Genomic DNA, 21,520 nt, shown 5'->3' on the forward strand with positions numbered 1-21,520 from the left:
CACACACCATTTTTAATGATATTATGTTATTATTAATGTAATTATTTAACTAATATGAATAATTATAGATAATAATTATTGCAATAGAATATTTTGAGCAATCATGACATTTGAAAAACTGAAACCAGATAATGTTGATAATTATTGTTTCAGCACTTATAAGTATATAAGTATTATAAATAATAAATAATATAAGTATTTTTGTTTTTTTAATTGCATTACAGAAAATAAAGAACTTCTAATTTTCTGAGACAGTCCTGTGTATATATATATATATATATTTAATTTACTGTTCATCTGCTTTATATTTGATGTTCTAGGAGCATTTTGTTTTTGTGCATTTCAGATAAAAAAAATCTATAAAATATCTTGAAAGCATCACTTTGGCTGTATTAACACATATAACATTAAATAATCAAAGATTTAGATATGAGCAGCTGTACGCTTACACATTAGTATAATAAACATCTGACTTAGGACCAAGGTGAATGGAGGTACGAACTTGTAAACTCACATCCATGGTTTAATGTCACTCTTCAAAGAGAAAATCATTTAATTTTCACAGAATACAGCTGAGAGCGCAGGGGGTGCTACTTACCTGACAGGGTACAAATGTTCAGTCACGGTTTTGAAGTTATAATATTACACCAGCAAACTGGATGCTGCGTAAACTCCGCCCACTTATCATGATACTCCGTCACACAGGAGAGAGCGTCTCCTGTGTGACGGAGTTTCCCAGTGTGTGTGTGTTTGTGTGCGTGTCAATGTGTTTGCTTCTGTGTGTGTGTCTGTGTGTGTGTGTGTGTGTGTGTGTGTGTGTGTGTGTGTGTGTGTGTGTGTGTGTGTGTGTGTGTGTGTGTCATCCAATAACATAATGCCAAACCACCAAGAGAAAATAAAAGTTGCCATGAGTTAAACATTAGCTGACAGGGGAGAACAAGAGTCCTTTTGTCCTGCAGAGGTGACGATCCTAAATGCTCCTCCCCCTCTGCACCGGTACCCATCTGTTCCTTGAGTGAAGTCATTACCTTTGGGAGTTGATCAGGTACACAGGAACTCCAGACTGACCGTGTATGACAACGTTTGCACAACAGGTGCTGAAATAGCCGTCGCCCGCGTTGAATTTGGATCGAGCCTCATTTTCCATGAGGTTCACGGTTAGACAACACTAATCATCTGATTCAGTGGCTCCCAAAGTGGTTGGTTACCCCGAGAAAGATAACTTTGAGATGATTAACAGAAGAGGAAAGTAGAAAACAACATTAATACTACACAGAGATTTCTCAAGGATCACAAGGCAAAACAGTTGGGAACCTGTAATTGTCGGCAACATAAATTAGGGTGGAAACAAAAATTCTAAAATTGAAAACAGAAAGTATAACAGAAGGAAAAAAACAAACCCCACAACAAATCATACTGGAAGTACCAGTAAATGTTCTTATTTCTTATTGTACCTTTTTTTTATATAGTTTAACATCCGTCACTGGACAGAAAAGTTTGGGAGCTTCTGTTCTGAGCAAAGCTTCTATCGCTCTTTAGTTATGGAAGCCCATAACCACTGTGTGGTACTTGTACTTCTATTTTCTTCAACTTTATACTTCCACAGAGATAAATATTGTACTTTTTAATTCCACTATATTCATATGGCAACTGGAGTTACTTATTCCCGCCTAAACTTCTCCGATGGTGTAATTTAAATAACTTTTTTAGCTCAGAGAGGTTAAATGATCTGATATAGAAACTAATAACGGCAAAAAATGTATATCTAGTTTATTGTGGTTCTTCTTTCCTCTCCTGTTAATCATCTCATGACCCCATAAGACCTTTTACCTACATTATCTACCTAACTGTATATGAAGTAGTTTAAAAAGTACAATGTGTAATGTAAAATTAAATTTTTAATAATATGTATTGCATAAAAAGAGATAAAAAAGAAGAAAAGATTGGAGTGGAAGTGGAAAAATGTATTTATCTTTTCACTGAGATTTGAAATGTTGGACTTTTTTGTAAGGAATATGTTTATATTGTTGTACTGGTACTTATAGCTCAGTAAAATATCTGAGTACTTTTTTCGCAACTGTCATTTGTGACTTTGCAGCAGAAGTTCTTAAAATACTCTTGACTTTGCGTTTCAGACGGTGTATGACGAGTGGTTCATAACGCTCTACAATCTGGTGTACACGGCACTTCCTGTCCTGGGAATGAGTCTGTTTGATCAGGTAAGTCATCGACTGTAACCTTTACGTGACCTCCTTTGAGCCGAGGAGCAGGGCTCACAGAACAGGAAGCGTAAACACACACAGACGTCTTGATGCCGTTGTCTCCCCCTGCTGGTCAGGATGTGAACGACGTGTGGAGCTTCCAGCATCCCCAGCTCTACGTTCCCGGTCAACTCAACTTGTACTTCAGCAAGAAGACCTTCTTCAAGTGTGCGCTCCACAGCTGCTACAGCTCCCTGGTGCTCTTCTTCATCCCCTACGCCGCCGTGCAGGACACCGTGAGGGACGACGGGAAGGACGTCGCCGACTACCAGTCCTTCGCCCTCCTCACGCAGACGTGTCTGCTGTTTGCCGTCACCATTCAGGTACGAGGGACCTTTTTCTTGCTTCTGTTTTTGTCAGATTTTGAATCTGTTAAAAGAAGAATCACACACATTTGTTTGTGTTTGTCTCCGCGTCTGCAGCTGGGGTTGGAGATGTCTTACTGGACGGCGGTGAACACTTTCTTCGTGCTGGGCAGCCTGGTCATGTACTTCGCGGTCACGTTCACCATGTACAGTAACGGCATGTTCCTCATGCTGCCGTCAGCCTTCTCCTTCATAGGTGAGCGGTGACCTCGTGCACTCCGCCGGGAAGTCTGCGTTTCCACGTTTTTAAACGCTGTGTTTACAGCTATCCTTGTGGTTTTGTTCTTGGGGCGGTCGGTTCCCTTTGCTCTTGTTTCCATTCCCTTATGTTAATTAAAACTTTGTTTAGTTTACTTTGTGTCGAGACACATTTGAACATTGAAGTTTTGCTTGTTTTGATGAATTAAAAAAGGGGGATTTTGTAGAAAAACATTATATCTTTTTGATGTTGACGTCGATATTTAGATGTTGTTTTGGAAATTATATGGAAGAAGTTCAAACAAAATCCAACCCAAGTGATCTCCTTTTTCTTTTTGCTCAGGAAGTTCTTCCCTAAGAGTGAACTCCACCTAGTTATATCGAAAATATGTGTATATGTGTCTCTTTTGTATTCTACTGCCTTTACAAAGACACAACATTATATTTAGTTGTATTTATTGTTAATCTTGTCCATCAGTTAGTTATTTGTTTGCAGTGGTGACGGTGAAGGTTAAACTATAAAAGTCAAGAGAAGACCTCGTACAAAGCGTACAAATACAAACTTGTTTGTGTTTGCAGGAACAGCCCGAAACTCTCTGAACCAGCCCAACATTTGGCTGACGGTCCTCCTCACTTCCATCCTGTGCGTCCTTCCTGTTGTGACCTACCACTTCCTGTTTATTCAGCTCTGCCCCACCATCAACGACAAGGTGCCGATGGAACTTCTCTCTGAGAGAAAGATGTTTTTTTCTTTATTGCACCTGTCTGAGAATCTTCTTGTGTTTAACTTGTCTTCAGTGTCAAAGTACTGCAGTGATAGTTGTCTGTACAGACATGAGTACACTGCAACAAGGACTGCTCATGGGTCATTCTGCATACTTTTAATGCTGCCAATTTGCCAAAATGTATGGAAAAATAGGCAAGAAATAATATGCGCTGGAGTTGCAGCCCACAGCTAACTCAATGACTCCATGGCAACGTTATACTTCTGGTTCCTCAAAACCCCAAATTATAGGAGCTGTTCCAAAACATAGAGCAGGATTAACCCCAAATACAAGTAAGACAAAGAGCAATAATAGAATAGTGTCAAAATATGTATGATATATACATATTTATACATATACATATACATATATATATACATATATACAAATATATATGTTATAATAATATTCAATAGAAATAATAATATAAATACTGCTGTTATTATTATTATTAGTCATATTATTCTTTTTATATATAGTGTGTATATTAGAATAATATTAATAATGGAAGTAATAGTATCAGTGATAATAGTATAAATATGATTATTTCTACTAATAATATTAACAGTGAATATAATAGAATGGTAATAATAATATAAATATAACTACTAATAATAATAGCAGCAATTTATATAATAGAATAATAATAACAATATAGCTACTACTGATAATAATTATAGAAGCAGTGGATATAATAATATTAATATAACTATTACTACTACAAATAATAACTTACTACTGATAATATTAATAATTATTAGTATTATAATGATAGAATCAGTGGATATAATAGAATGATAATAACCATATGAATATAACAACTACTACTACTAATAATAATAATAATAATAATAATAATACAAGCAGTGGATGTAATATCGATAATAATAACAGTAATAATATTGTAAATATGACTGATAACGTCACTGTCTGCCCAAACTCTCAGGTGATGTTCAAGGTGCGACAGGCCAAAGCCACACCTCCTCCTCCACCTCACCACCCCCGCATGCGCCGCACCAGCTCCCGCCGCTCCGGCTACGCCTTCTCGCACGCGCAGGGCTACGGGGACCTGGTGACGTCGGGCCGCTTCCTGCGGCGTCCCGCCTTGTCGCACTCTTTGGGTTTCGCCAACGCGGGTCGCACCACCACCAGCTTCAGCCCCATGGGCCGATCGGCCGGCTACAGCCCGACGGGACGGCCCCAGAACGCCAAGGTCGCGGATGTGGAGGTGACGTCGCTGCAGATGTACAGGAGCATCCGAGATTCGGCCCTCTGACGGAGAGCTGGTTACCTTCAAGATGGCCGACGTTGGAGAAGCGACTAAAGCCAGCTGGACAGCGGCGTGCTGCTCCAAAGGCGTTCAAAGCTTCCGTCTGCACATCTGTCGCCACGAAGAACTCGCTCGGGGCTTTCCAGAGGACTTCACGTCAAAGGCGGCTCACGATCCGTCTCTCGTTTGTTCGGCCAAGACGAGGTTAGAAAAGTTCACGACTTGTGCTCCAAGCTTTTTATTTTGTAACGTTTTTTTATGAAAAGGGAACTACAGCAAAGACGTGTCGCCGCTCCCGATGGATCTCTGAGGTCACGAGTGTTCATGTGCCTCGTGCAGATGACATCTTCCTGACACGAGAAGCGGTCAGAGAGCCGATTCGCTTTCAGGGAACGACCAACAGAAGGGAAACATTTTGTCTTCACGAGGAAGACGAGGTGTCATCGTGTTTGCAGGCGACCCGGACTTCCTGTTCCCTGGAGTCCAGAAGCACAGCAGGCCTTTGTACACAGGAGACAACCAGCAAAGCCATTTGGCATGAGCATATTTAAACGTTGTACTTTTAAGTGTTTATTTTCCTATCGGGCAAGGTGTTAGCGCTTTGCCAGCGTCTCATGACTGGGAGAATGTTTGAAAGATCACTAATGTGCCGTAAACTGCTCCAAACAAACGTTCACGTTCTCTGTTTGACCCTTTGAATCCATTTTCACTGAAAAGCCAGTTCATCGTCTTCGCTGCAGTTTTTAGTTGGATCGCACCGCTTAGCAAAAATCTGAAGGATTCTACACTCTTGACGTCATGCAATATTTCAAGTTCATGTATTTTTCAAGTTCATGTATTTTCTTAAGCACTTCGCCACTGTTTGTCTGACAATCAACTCGGTAGTTGGCCGTGTTTCTTCTCGTAAAAAAAGGCACTTCATCTCAGCTGTTCTCGCTGGTTTCCGACATCTTTCTCTCTCAAGCTCGCTGACTTGAAACAAATCGTTGAAAGAAAAGGATATTTCTATATTATGCATCGCAGGAACAACAATGACAAGAACGCGTGATAGAAGGAAGGGATGTTAAAAAAAATATTTTGTATAAAGTTTAATCGACCCATATATTTTGTAAAGATAACATATTTTATTATATACAACTTGGTGAGTGAAGGTTTAAAAAATACGACATAGAATTGGTTTTAGAATAATACAATACATAGTAATTGCTGCCCATCTTGTCCATGTCCCGTTTTTCATCTGTTCACACGATGCGATTCAGTCACTCGTCGCCTACAGTTGAATGTACCAGCCTACAGGGTAGTTGCCCACTGGGTAGCCCAACTGGTTTCCCACAAGACTTGGTGGGGAGCCAAAGATTTAAAAATGATGAGGGAACTGCAGGACGTTTGAGAGAGAAACTACAGGCTGAAATAGAGAATATTCTTCCAGGCTGAACTTGTGCCAGAGCTTCATTGACCTGGAGGTCCGTGTGGTGAAGCTGGTTGCACCAGTTATTATTTTACTCTAATATTTATATATAAAATGTCAAAAAGTTTGAATAAGCAGAAGGAACATGAACTGCATGTTTGTAAAACTGTTGCTGCAATAATTAAATATCAACCCAAGTGTTCATTATTTTCTTCTTCTTTTAAATCAGGTTTTGTTGTTTTGTCTTCAGTGCTTTTTCGGAGCTGTCTGGCGGCTGCAGTTCAGTCCTGTGTCAGACGTTAACGATTACAAGGTGGGGGCAGCCTCACACATTTGATGAAGTGCGCCTCTGAGTCCCACTACAGAGGCCACCACATGGCCCACCAGTGTCTTTTCACCTGTTTTCTGTGGTGCCTTTCCAAAGACATAGCCATAAAGAAAGCGTAAGATATTTATCTATATATTGCTGTCATTGTATCTCTATCCCTGAAGACTGAATCTGTTTCTCAAATATGACAAACAAAATCTATTTTTTAGCTCCGCTCTCCCTGATAACCATTTTGTATCGTTTTGTACTTCAACTTTTTACTGCAATAAAAAAAAAGATCTAAAAGATCAATGATGTCGTATCTATTATTATCTGTTTTTTTACCTTTAAAAAAAAATTAAGAATGAGATGCAATTTTCCAATTAGAATTTTAGTTTTCTGTTGTAAATCAAGAATGTGCAGCACGTAAACAGGAAGTGATGGCACGGACACGTTTTACTTCCTGTAAACGGCACAAGATGGAGACAAAGTCCACGTTATTCGTTGCTGCACAGGTTGATCAATAGTATCACCTCTTAGCAGTTTCTCATACATGTTTCTTTTCCCACAGATCCTTCACAGAAACCCCATTGTGTTGGTCTGACGTCATGTTTGTCCAGAGTGGCTCAGAAATCCATCCCTGCTGTGGCTCTTGATGCTGTTGTTGCTTCATCAGCACCAATTTAGTCAAATCAGAATCATTTATTTGGCCAAGTACGTTCCACATACAAGGAATTTGACGAGGTGAAAAGAGCAGAACAATAAACATAGACATAGAATAATAAAACAATTTAATTAATAAAAACAATGAGCACAGTGCAATAATCAAGACACAATTTAAAGATAAATATGGTAAACAACAAACAGATAACAGTACTTTAAAACAAGTGTATATTATTTAATAAAAGTGGCAAGTTTATTATAATAAAGAAAAGATGTTCAAGGATGTTGAAGGAAACTGTCCTGGTGATGTGAGAGTCAGTCAGTCAGTGGGGTCCCGGGCTTTGGTGATGAACCCGACTGCAGCTGTAAAGAAACTGGTCTTGCGGCGTGAGCTCTTGGTCCTGATGGACCGCAGCCTCCTGCCTCAGCTCAGCCTCAGCTCTTAAAGAGGCCAACATTTATTTTGTGCTGCCGTACCGTCATCGTCAAAACTCTCTTGATACAGATCACCACTGAACATGAACCTGAGAACACCATCTCTTCCCATCCTGAGGAAGAGTCCCCACCAAGGTCCCCGAGCTCATAACAAAGACTCCATGCTCTGCAGAGCTCTGGACAAAGTCCTCCAGATGTTGAGCCTGGAGGGTTTACACTGAAACCTGACTATGTGGACCACGCTGGACCTGATGGGACCAGCAGTTTGAGGCTGAAGACATTATTTCTTTCTTATCTTTACAGCTCCTCAACACTACTGTCTTCATCAGACTGATTCATTCGCCAAATACTTGAATTCTAAACACCGGACCGAATATTTATGTGGGGTTCTAGATTAAAAACAAATAATGCATGATGAGATAAAGTCTTTTGATTAGAGTGAATGAATGATTGACTGAATAAATGAGAGCGAAACTGCTCCAGAAAGTTAAAACTAATTCAGGTTGAAATACTTTAGATTACATTTCATGATTATTTGTACATTAACTGAGACACAGTGTTGAAAACCAATAGTCATATTAGTGAGTTTAGCTCCTCCCTCACCGCCTCCAGGAAGTGGTCTTTGTCCAATGGGCCGATGTCCAGCACTCTGGAAACGCCCCTCGTTATCATACAATATAGTTGGAAAAAAAAAAAATCACACACATTCATATAAATGTATATAACAGGTGCTGGGAAGTAAGTCATATTTAATGGTTGCTTCAAGCATCATAATGACCTGATTATCTCTGAAAATAAATTAGATTATAGTTTTATGATCTGACATAAGCCTGATAAACGCTACAAACCTGAAGTAAGAACAGGTATAGTATTTAGTTTTGAAAAAGAAAACATAGTGACAAAGGTATGTAAATGTGTTGTTTGTAGTTGTCAACCTTTAGGTTCATAACCACACTATATTTGTGTGACCATATGGAAAAGTTCTTAACTTAAGAAAGTCAAGGCAAGTTTATTTATATCCCACATTTCAGCATCAAGGCAATTCAAATCCCTTCACTTAAAACATCAAAAAACAAAAGACAAAGTGCAAAAGAAACAAATTCATGTAAATACATTTAAAAAACTGTCATTTAAGAGCCAAGACAATAGAAAATTTAAAAAAGCGGAAATAGATGAAGACAGTTGTGAAAAAGAATAAAACAGTGCAGTGTAAGAAATGATTTGGTAAAAGGAAAGCAAACAGAAAAGTCGGCCTGGTTGAGTCCCTCATTGTGTGTGGGCTGCGTCACATGCTGAGTCAGTGAAACGTCATCAACAACACACCAGTTATGTATTGCCTCTGTCCTAAGCGTGTTCAACATGGATGTTAAAATCGCCAGCAAGAACTACCCAGTTAAAGTCAACGAGGATTAAAGACAGCAGTTCAGAAAAGGTTGCACAGTATTCAGGTGGCCCGTAGATATTTAGGAACATGGCTTGTACACAATATCTGCTTTCATTGGAGGAAATCATGAAACAAAACGGCAACTCCACCTCCTTTCTCACGCACTTCATCCTCACCCATAAAAGTGGGAGGGTTTGACTGGATGAGAATAGCTGCACTGTTATTATGAACTCACCACATTTTAGTTTTTCCTGGCAAAGACCTGGCGTTTAATAAAGCTAGTTGTAGAGTGTTAAAAGCATTATCAGCCCAATTTGTGTTGGGACCGGCTGTGGCTGACGAGGAATAGATACTACATTTGCAGGATCCCTTTCTATTTCTTAGCAGAATTAAAGTATTTTTCTGGGACCCATCAAGACAGAAATTGAGGACGCCATCGGCGCACACAGGGCCCCGGCTTGTCCTGGACAGCGTGGCGAGTGCCTTCAGCCTTGCAGCCTGGACTTAGCAGATGTGAATGACCGCTGTGCTCTGTAAACAAACCGCCTCATCAGGCTGCAGACACAGAGGATGATGCCTCTTGCTATTATCAATAGTAGTAGTAGTTGCATTGCTATTAGTATTGCCAATACCATTACTGCTTTCATTATCATTACTGTCACAAAGTCCACAGATAGTGAGAGCTGTAATCAGCAACGAGGAGCAGCTCTGAACAAACTGCTGAATGTCTTTAAGAAGTTACGTGTCCTGTTCTCTCTGCTGGTAATAAAAACATATCACTGCATTTGTCACAGTTAATGATTAACCAATGAAAGATGTTGGTGGAATTGAAAGCAAAGTCTGACATTGTTGAAAGGAGACAGGACGCCTTTCCACTGAGAGAGATCTCTGTCCAGCATTGTTCCAACTGGAGGACTGAGAGGAGCAAACTGAGGGGAAGTAGAGTTTGGTGAGTCTTTTTATTTTGAAGAACAATTTGGCAAAGAAAGGAAATGGCTGAGAAAATAGTTCTTTTTGAAAGTTTCCTGAACTGCAACGTTTGTTCAGAGACTTTCAGAGATCCTGTGTCTCTGAGCTGCAACCACAGCTTCTGTTCAAGCTGCCTGCAACAATTCTGGAAACAAGCTGAAAACAAAAACTGTCCCATTTGTAGAAGAAAATCCTCAAAAGACTTTCCAGGTATTAATTTTGCACTGAAGGAACTGGCTGACTCCTTTGCTGAGAGACAGAAAACTGGATCATCTGAGACAGAGAAAGAGAAGAAGGTGGAGGTGGTGTGTAGTAAACATGGAGAAGAGACTCAACTGTTCTGTGAGGACGAGCAGAAAGCTGTGTGTTCTGTCTGTGAGTTTCCTCTCCACCATGGTCACAAGGTGGTTCCTATAGAACAAGCAGTCAGTGACCTGAAGGACCAGCTGAGATCTGACTTGGAGTCTCTGCAGGACAAGAGGGACAAACACAAACAAGTGGAGGAAACATACAATGCAGTGATGCAACACTCCAAGAAGCAGCTGTTGTCCACAGAGAGGCAGATCAGAGCAGAGTTCAACAAGCTGCACCAGTTCCTGAAAGAGGAAGAGGAGTCCAGACTGGCAGCTCTGAGGGAGGAAGAGGAGCAGAAGGGGAAGACTATCAGCAGAGAGATGAAGATGATTCAGGAGCAGATCTCCTCTCTGTCAGACAGCATCTCTGCTGTTGAAGAAGACCTGCAGAAACACAAGGTGTCATTCCTCAGCAGTTATAAACCCACTCAGACCAGAGCCAGAGTCCAGAGCTCACTGTCAGATCCACAGCTGGTCTCAGGAGCGCTGATAGATGTGGCCAAACACCTGGGCAACCTGTCCTTCAGAGTCTGGGAGAAGATGAAGGACCAGGTCCACTTCAGTCCTGTCATTCTGGACCCAAACACTGCAAACCCCTTTCTCTATCTGTCTGATGATCTGACCAGTGTGAGATGTGGAGACACAAAGCAGCTTCCTGACAATCCAGAGAGAAACACTAAGTATGCCAATGTTCTGGGATCTGAGGGCTTCAGCTCAGGGAAACACAGCTGGGAGGTGGAGGTGGGAGACCATCCTGTCTGGTTGGTAGGTTTGGTTAAAGAGTCAGTTGACAGGAAGGGAAAGATATTTGCTTCACCAGAATATGGAGTCTGGTGTTTACATCATCGCAGTGGAAAGTACACTAGTGGAGCTGGTGAGACTGTCAGAGTGGAGAAGAGTCTCCAGAGGATCAGAGTCCAGCTGGACTATGACAGAGGGAAGGTGTCCTTCTACGACCCTGAAGACATGACTCACATCTGCACTCACAAAAACACTTTCACTGAGAAACTCTTCCCATGGTTCAGTATTGGAAAGGCTGGTGATGCTAAAACTGCTGAGATCAAAATCTGTTAAACTGATATTTCTCTGTGATGTTCAGACATGTTTGTGTTTGTTTGACTTCACTGTGTCAAGATCTCATTGATATAATCAATACAACCAACAGTTATAACAGAAACAAATATATGTAACACTCAAACTGCTTCACATCATCAGATCATAAACTTTCACACAGAAACAAATGATTATTCAATAATAACTCAATCAGCATCTTGTGTTTCATCAGAACTCAATCTCACATTTAGTGAATCCACTGAACCAAATACTTTGTTTCCAGTTGTGTTTCTTTAACTTTGATTATCATCCGATATCAGTTTTCTTTCATATAATTTTTGGATCTTATGTTGAGTTTAAATGTTATAATTTCAGTGTTTCACACTTTACACTCAGAGTCTCAGAGGTTCAGTGAATCAAAACACATTATATGACTCTGATTAATTATCTTTTTATGATTGAAGTTGTTTTTCTTTATTATCTCTAATGAATAATGCAAACCACCTTTTTTTATTTTTTGTTTTCATGTAATTGACTGTAAAACATGAACACATGAAATATTGTTTTAATCTGAAATATATTTTTGGAAATACATTAAGAAAATAAGTTTTAAGGATCTGTTGTTGAACAAAAATTATTCAAAAATAAATCCACAAAAGTTTTAACTGAATGACATCAACATATAAAACACTTTAAAGATAAAAGCTGTGAAGTATTCTGGTGATCAGCATATTGTTTTATGATATATTTTAATCTTCTGATGATTTTTTTTAGTTTGGGATTCCTTGTTTTATTTTGTGTAAAGAAATGTTTTAATTGTGTTTTATTTCAAGATAAGATCAACTTTATTCATTCTGAGGGAAATTGATGTTTAATAGTTTTAATACAAAGTGTGAAGAGTGTAAATATAAAACTTAATAATCTAAAAAACATACAATATGAACAATTCCAAAATCAGGTTAACAGTATGATCATAAAAATATAAATGAGTTTTGATTCAGTTTGTAATTCTTTCAAAGCTTCTTCATATTGTTTATGATGATATTTGTAGTGTATACATGATCAGTAACATAAACAATGTCTAACAATGTTTGTGATCAAGAAAAATTAACTGTATTTTAAAATGTATTTTTTTATTAAATCAACTATATCTTTATAAATGTAAATCTGATGGATGAAGATGTATGATGTGTAAATAAATCAACAACAGTTTTTATTCACAATTTTCTGTTTCATGTTGTTTCAGTGACCACAAACTCACCAGACCCCAAATATACCCTCTCTCACACACACAGACACACACACCATTTTTAATGATATTATGTTATTATTAATGTAATTATTTTACTAATACAAATAATTATAGATAATAATTATTGCAATAGAATATTTTGAGCAATCATGACATTTGAAAAACTGAAACCAGATAATGTTGATAATTATTGTTTCAGCACTTATAAGTGTATAAGTATTATAAATAATAAATAATATAAGTATTTTTGTTTTTTTAATTGCATTACAGAAAATAAAGAACTTCTAATTTTCTGAGACAGTCCTGTGTGTATATATATATATATATATATATATATATATATATATATATATATATATATATATATATATATATATATATATATATATATATATATATTTAATTTACTGTTCATCTGCTTTATATTTGATGTTCTAGGAGCATTTTGTTTTTGTGCATTTCAGATAAAAAAAATCTATAAAATATCTTGAAAGCATCACTTTGGCTGTAATAATACATATAACATTAAATAATCAAACATTTAGATATGAGCAGCTGTACACTTACACATTAGTATAATAAACATCTGACTTAGGACCAATGTGAATGGAGGTACGAACTTGTAAACTCACATCCATGGTTTAATGTCACTCTTGAGAGACAAACTCATTTAATTTTCACAGAATACAGCTGAGAGCGCAGGGGGTGCTACTTACCTGACAGGGTACAAATGTTCAGTCACGGTTTCGAAGTTATAATATTACACCAGCAAACTGGATGCTGCGTAAACTCCGCCCACTTATCATGATACTCCGTCACACAGGAGAGAGCGTCTCCTGTGTGACAGAGTTTCCCAGTGTGTGTGTGTTTGTGTGTGTGTCAATGTGTTTGCTTCTGTGTGTGTGTCTGTATGTGTGTGTGTGTGTGTGTGTGTGTGTGTGTGTGTGTGTGTGTGTGTGTGTGTGTGTGTGTGTGTGTGTGTGTGTGTCATCCAATAACATAATGCCAAACCACCAAGAGAAAATAAAAGTTGCCATGAGTTAAACATTAGCTGACTGGGGAGAACAAGAGTCCTTTTGTCCTGCAGAGGTGACGATCCTAAATGCTCCTCCCCCTCTGCACCGGTACCCATCTGTTCCTTGAGTGAAGTCATTACCTTTGGGAGTTGATCAGGTACACAGGAACTCCAGACTGACCGTGTATGACAACGTTTGCACAACAGGTGCTGAAATAGCCGTCGCCCGCGTTGAATTTGGATCGAGCCTCATTTTCCATGAGGTTCACGTTTAGACAACAATAATCATCTGATTCAGTGGCTCCCAAAGTGGTTGGTTACCCCGAGAAAGATAACTTTGAGATGATTAACAGAAGAGGAAAGTAGAAAACAACATTAATACTACACAGAGATTTCTCAAGGATCACAAGGCAAAACAGTTGGGAACCTGTAATTGTCGGCAACATAAATTAGGGTGGAAACAAAAATTCTAAAATTGAAAACAGAAAGTATAACAGAAGGAAAAAAACAAACCCCACAACAAATCATACTGGAAGTACCAGTAAATGTTCTTATTTCTTATTGTACCTTTTTTTTATATAGTTTAACATCCGTCACTGGACAGAAAAGTTTGGGAGCTTCTGTTCTGAGCAAAGCTTCTATCGCTCTTTAGTTATGGAAGCCCATTTCTGGCAGTAAAAGAAAAAAATAAGATGAAAATGTAGCTGTGATTGTAAAAATTATGAGATAGAAACTCAAAATTATGAGAAAAAAAGTTAAAAGAATAAAGGTTAAAAGAAAGAAACCAGCCCCACTGAAGCGGACTTACTATCTCATCATTTAGATTTTGTATCTCATAATAATGACTTACTATCATCATTTAGATTTTCTATCTCATAATTATGACTTACTATCTCATCATTTTGATTTTGTATCTCATAATAATGACTTACTATCATCATTTTGATTTTCTATCTCATAATTATGACTTACTATCTCATCATTTTGATTTTGTATCTCATAATAATGACTTACTATCATCATTTAGATTTTGTATCTCATAATTATGACTTACTATCTCATCATTTTGATTTTCTATCTCATAACTTACCATATATACCAGCTATTTTGTATTATCACAGCTACATTTTTCATCTTATTTTTTGGGGAAAATGGGCTTCCATACGGACCTGTTCAATTTTGAATGAGTTAAAATAGGTACTTGAGTAGCTACTACAAGGTTGAAGCAGTAAACTCGTTCGTTAGGGTGACGTTCAAATTGCATCAGAAAACCGTGAAGAAACATTTCCCACATTTGAAAGGCGTGTTGGTGATTACGAAAAGGGCGCGTTGCGTAACTCACAGAAACGAATAGTGATCAGAAACCTAAGAGACAGACGGACTGGACACTCGTAATTGGTAAGGAGGGAAGTAGAGGTTTCAGAAACAGACAAACGTCGATTACAGCTGAATCTCTCTCGTGGGAGGTTCCCATTAGATACTGTAAGTCCAACATCACATCTCCTCCCACGTCAGTATCTCTGTGAAAGATTAGAACGCGACTTGAATTTGTGGCTGACGAGGAATAGATACTACATTTGCAGGATCCCTTTCTATTTCTTAGCAGAATTAAAGTATTTTTCTGGGACCCATCAAGACAGAAATTGAGGACGCCATCGGCGCACACAGGGCCCCGGCTTGTCCTGGACAGCGTGGCGAGTGCCTTCAGCCTTGCAGCCTGGACTTAGCAGATGTGAATGACAGCTGTGCTCTGTAAACAAACCGCCTCATCAGGCTGCAGACACAGAGGATGATGCCTCTTGCTATTATCAATAGTAGTAGTAGTTGCATTGCTATTAGTATTGCCAATACCATTACTGCTTTCATTATCATTACTGTCACAAAGTCCACAGATAGTGAGAGCTGTAATCAGCAACGAGGAGCAGCTCTGAACAAACTGCTGAATGTCTTTAAGAAGTTTAACCTTAAAAGAGTTTAACATCGGTGTCTTTTCATCATGGATGTTTCCAACTGTTGCTTCGTCTTCACTGTGACAAAGTATTGTTTCATTGTAACTCAGGAAACATCAGCAGCAACATTTTGTCAGGAAACTATCTTCAGCTTTCTGTCAGTGTTTAGGATTATTTCTCTAACAGGTCAGATCATCACACAGAGAGAAACAGAGGTTAAATAATTAACTTGAACGTTTTCCAGGTTATGAAGGACAGTTTGAAACGTGTCCTGTTCTCTCTGCTGGTAATAAAAACATTTCGCTGCATGTATTACAGTTAATGATTAACCAATGAAAGATGTTGGTGGAATTGAAAGCAAAGTCTGACATTGTTGAAAGGAGACAGGACGCCTTTCCACTGAGAGAGATCTCTGTCCAGCATTGTTCCAACTGGAGGACTGAGAGGAGCAAACTGAAGGGAAGTAGAGTTTGGTGAGTCTTTTTATTTTGAAGAACAATTTGGCAAAGAAAGGAAATGGCTGAGAAAATTGTTCTTTTTGAAAGTTTCCTGAACTGCAACGTTTGTTCAGAGACTTTCAGAGATCCCGTGTCTCTGAGCTGCAACCACAGCTTCTGTTCAAGCTGCCTGCAACTATTCTGGAAACAAGCTGAAAACAAAAACTGTCCCATTTGTAGAAGAAAATCCTCAAAAGACTTTCCAGGTATTAATTTTGCACTGAAGGAACTGGCTGACTCCTTTGCTGAGAGACAGAAAACTGGATCATCTGAGAGAGAGAAAGGAGAGAAGAAGGTGGAGGTGGTGTGTAGTAAACATGGAGAAGAGACTCAACTGTTCTGTGAGGACGAGCAGAAAGTTGTGTGTCCTGTCTGTGAGTTTTCTCTCCACCAGAGTCACAAGGTGGTTCCTATAGAACAAGCAGTCAGTGACCTGAAGGACCAGCTGAGATCTGACTTGGAGTCTCTGCAGGACAAGAGGGACAAACACAAACAAGTGGAGGAAACATACAATGAAGTGACGCAACACTCCAAGAAGCAGCTGTTGTCCACAGAGAGGCAGATCAGAGCAGAGTTCAACAAGCTGCACCAGTTCCTGAAAGAGGAAGAGGAGTCCAGACTGGCAGCTCTGAGGGAGGAAGAGGAGCAGAAGGGGAAGACTATCAGCAGAGAGATGAAGATGATTCAGGAGCAGATCTCCTCTCTGTCAGACAGCATCTCTGCTGTTGAAGAAGACCTGCAGAAACACAAGGTGTCATTCCTCAGCAGTTATAAACCCACTCAGACCAGAGCCAGAGTCCAGAGCTCACTGTCAGATCCACAGCTGGTCTCAGGAGCGCTGATAGATGTGGCCAAACACCTGGGCAACCTGTCCTTCAGAGTCTGGGAGAAGATGAAGGACCAGGTCCACTTCAGTCCTGTCATTCTGGACCCAAACACTGCAGACGGCAGTCTCTATCTGTCTGATGATCTGACCAGTGTGAGACGTGGAGACACAAAGCAGCAGCTTCCTGACAATCCAGAGAGAAACACTAAGTATCACACTGTTCTGGGATCTGAGGGCTTCAGCTCAGGGAAACACAGCTGGGAGGTGGAGGTGGGAGACCATCCTTCCTGGACTGTAGGTTTGGCTAAAGAGTCAGTTGACAGGAAGGGAAAGATATTTGCTTCACCAGAATATGGAGTCTGGTGTTTAAGTCATCGCAGTGGAAAATACACTAATGGAGCTGGTAAGACTGTCAGAGGGAAGAAGAGTCTCCAGAGGATCAGAGTCCAGCTGAACTATGGCAGAGGGAAGGTGTCCTTCTACGACTCTGAAGACATGACTCACATCTACACTCACAAAGACACTTTCACTGAGAAACTCTTCCCATGGTTCAATATTGTAGAGGCTGGTGATGCTAAAACTGCTGAGATCAAAATCTGTTAAACTGATATTTCTCTGTGATGTTCAGACATGTTTGTGTTTGTTTGACTTCACTGTGTCAAGATCTCATTGATATAATCAATACAACCAACAGTTATAACAGAAACAAATATATGTAACACTCAAACTGCTTCACATCATCAGATCATAAACTTTCACACAGAAACAAATGATTATTCAATAATAACTCAATCAGCATCTTGTGTTTCATCAGAACTCAATCTCACATTTAGTGAATCCACTGAACCAAATACTTTGTTTCCAGTTGTGTTTCTTTAACTTTGATCATCATCCGATATCAGTTTTCTTTCATATAATTTTTGGATCGTATGTTGAGTTTAAATGTTATAATTTCAGTGTTTCACACTTTACACTCAGAGTCTCAGAGGTTCAGTGAATCAAAACACATTATATGACTCTGATTAATTATCTTTTTATGATTGAAGTTGTTTTTCTTTATTGTCTCTAATGAATAATGCAAACACACTTTTTTATTTTTGTTTATTGTTTTCATGAAATTTACTGTAAAACATGAACACATGAAATATTATTTTAATCTAAAATACATTTTTTGGAAATACATTAAGAAAATAAGTTTTAAGGATCTGTTGTTGAACAAAAATGATTCAAAAATAAATCCACAAAGGTTTTAACTGAATGACATCATCATATAAAAAGCTTTAAAGATAAAAGCTGAGAAGTATTCTGGTGATCAGCATATTGTTTTATGATATATTTTAATCTTCTGATGATTTTTTTAGTTTGGGATTCCTTGTTTTATTTTGTGTAAAGAAATGTTTTGATTGTGTTTTATTTCAAGATAAGATCAACTTTATTCATTCTGAGGGAAATTGATGTTTAATAGTTTTAATACAAAGTGTGAAGAGTGTAAATATAAAGTCTAAGAATCTAAAATACATACATTATATACAATTCCAAAATCAGGTTCACAGTATGATCATAAAAATATAAATGTGTTTTGATTCAGTTTGTAATTCTTTCAAAGCTTCTTCATATTGTTTATGATGATATTTGTAGTTTTTAAATGATCAGTAACATAAACAATGTCTAACAATGTTTGTGATCAAGAAAAATTAACTTTATTTTAAAATGTATTTTTTTATTAAATCAACTATATCTTTATAAATGTAAATCTGATGGATGAAGATGTATGATGTGTAAATAAATCAACAACAGTTTTTATTCACAATTTTCTGTTTCATGTTGTTTCAGTGACCACAAACTCACCAGACCCCAAATATACCCTCTCACACACACACAGACACACACACCATTTTTAATGATATTATGTTATTATTAATGTAATTATTTAACTAATATAAATAATTATAGATAATAATTATTGCAATAGAATATTTTGAGCAATCATGACATTTGAAAAACTGAAACCAGATAATGTTGATAATTATTGTTTCAGCACTTATAAGTGTATAAGTATTATAAATAATAAATAATATAAGTATTTTTGTTTTTTTAATTGCATTACAGAAAATAAAGAACTTCTAATTTTCTGAGACAGTCCTGTGTGTATATATATATATATATATATATATATATATATATATATATATATATATATATATATATATATATATATTTATTTTTCTGTTCATCTGCTTTATATTTGATGTTCTAGGAGCATTTTGTTTTTGTGCATTTCAGATAAAAAAAATCTATAAAATATCTTGAAAGCATCACTTTGGCTGTATTAATACATATAACATTAAATGATCAAACATTTAGATATGAGCAGCTGTACGCTTACACATTAGTATAATAAACATCTGACTTAGGACCAAGGTGAATGGAGGTACGAACTTGTAAACTCACATCCATGGTTTAATGTCACTCTTGAAAGAGAAAATCATTTGATTTTCACAGAATACAGCTGAGAGCGCAGGGGGTGCTACTTACCTGACAGGGTACAAATGTTCAGTCACGGATTCGAAGTTATAATATTACACCAGCAAACTGGATGCTGGGTAAACTCCACCCACTTATCATGATACTCCGTCACACAGGAGAGAGCGTCTCCTGTGTGACGGAGTTTCCCAGTGTGTGTGTGTTTGTGTGCGTGTCAATGTGTTTGCTTCTGTGTGTGTGTCTGTATGTGTGTGTGTGTGTGTGTGTGTGTGTGTGTGTGTGTGTGGAGTCCCCTGATTAGGATACCCTAGGGCTTCTTTAGGTGTTCTACAGCTCATATGACCTTGATTTGAATACCAGCCCCTATTGTCTTTGATCCCTAAAGAATCAGCAACTCCTTGACTTTAAACAAATTAAGTAAAAAAATAATATATTTATTATTTATTTTCTACATAAATATGATCAAAAGTCAAGATTCTGAGTGCACGCAACCGTATTACCACGTGCACGCGCGCCGTTCGCACGTGCGGCCGTTCACACACTCGTGCTGCCGTTCACGCACGCGCACATAGACACAGTCAGTGAGCTTAGTCTAACAAAGCCAACTAGCAATCAAATTCATTTCCTCCACCAACAGCTGCAGTGTGTGTGTGTGTGTGTCCCCACAATGACGTTAAAACAAGAATGAGTGTGAAGCTGCGGTGATTAGTTAACTTGAAACACCTGTGTCATGAGTGAGACTGAGTTTTTGCTTCTAAGATGAGGCTCATTGACTTCAGTGCATTGTTTTTTTTCATAAAAAGCTTTATATCTCAAGAACTTCACGCCAGCACGCCAAAATAATATATATATTTTCTGAGAGATAAGACTCCTGCGAACGCGTCGATGTTGTTTGTGGGTCTCTAGGCTACACGATGTGTCTCTAGTTGCAATTTCTAAATCAGATACGATCGTCGGGGATAGACATTTTTGAGGGAGATTTAACATGGCACAGTATGGAGGAAGGAGGACCACCTCTCACATATCGTCTGATTTAAACACGTCTGAATCGGTTGGATTCAAACCGACCCAATTTTACGAAGTAAGACAAGATTTCCTACATTTTGATGTATAAATTATGCCCAAAAAGTTAGTATTGTGGAGGAGATGGCAAAAAGCAAATACTTTTTAAAGCTGAAATATTTTTCTGTCAGCACTCTGAGCTGCACAATACACACCCATGTTAAACGCAGAGAAGTTGCTAAAAAAAGCATGAAATGAAAACGGTGACAGTTAAAAAACTATACAATATATCAGAATTCTGAAATAATAGCTGAAGGTTTTGTCAACATTTTAAAAGTTTAAATGGTGTCTTTAGCTGAACGTATGCAGAACCTGTCAGCTTTTGAAGTTGAAGAGGATTTGAAGATTTTCCCCATCCGCTCCGTCATTTTAATTTTCATAAAAAGCTTTATAATTCAAAAATTGGAAAAGTCAGAAATATGAAAGGTCATAGCCATCGTGTCCTTAAGTAGCTGAATATTTTAATAGTTGAACGGTTTCTGTAGCTGAATATATATGAAGGAGCTTTAGAGATTCAAAATATGTACGGAAGAAACAGAATAATAAGAATTTGATTAAGTTGAATAAAGAAGAGGATAACAATAGTTGGACTGCTGAAGCATTCCAACTAATTAAAGGAAACATCAGCAGTTTGTATCCTAACATTGACATTAAAGACGGCATACAAGACATAAAAATGTGTTTCAGAAACACCTAGAGAGAAAAGACCAGATAAAGAGTTAATACAACTGCTGGACATTAAGTTGTATATTTCCTGCAGCTTAAAGGCACAGCTTTGGGGAAGAATGTCTCCCCGGCCTATGCAGACATCTTCATGGCTGAATGGGAAACCTCAGCTTTAGCTGCATGTCCAAAGAAACCCTTAAATCATTACAGGTTTATAGATGACATCTGAGGGGTGTGCAACACTCAACTAAGGATGGTGACATCTTTGAACGAGCACAACGTCTCCTTCAAACTCAAATCTACTAGTAGTTTGACCTCTGTTGATTTTCTTGATACCAA

At 38.1% G+C, this 21,520-nt stretch overlaps 2 protein-coding genes across 2 annotated transcripts; both read left to right on the plus strand.

Moving 5' to 3' along the window:
- Nucleotides 1-10,047: 10,047 nt before the first annotated feature.
- On the plus strand, nt 10,048-11,451 carry LOC306740799 (nuclear factor 7, brain-like; the record flags this gene model as incomplete). Its single annotated transcript, XM_079223031.1, has 1 exon — nt 10,048-11,451. The coding sequence occupies one exon, from the start codon at nt 10,048-10,050 to the stop codon at nt 11,449-11,451; it is 1,404 nt and encodes a 467-aa protein (XP_079079157.1).
- Nucleotides 11,452-16,162: 4,711 nt separating this feature from the next.
- On the plus strand, nt 16,163-17,572 carry LOC306739820 (nuclear factor 7, brain-like; the record flags this gene model as incomplete). Its single annotated transcript, XM_079221882.1, has 1 exon — nt 16,163-17,572. One exon carries the CDS (start codon nt 16,163-16,165, stop codon nt 17,570-17,572), a length of 1,410 nt encoding a protein of 469 aa, XP_079078008.1.
- Nucleotides 17,573-21,520: the final 3,948 nt, after the last annotated feature.

This window comes from Taurulus bubalis (assembly GCF_910589615.1).
Source record: "Taurulus bubalis genome assembly, chromosome: 8".
Classification (NCBI taxonomy): Eukaryota; Metazoa; Chordata; class Actinopteri; order Perciformes; family Cottidae; genus Taurulus; species Taurulus bubalis.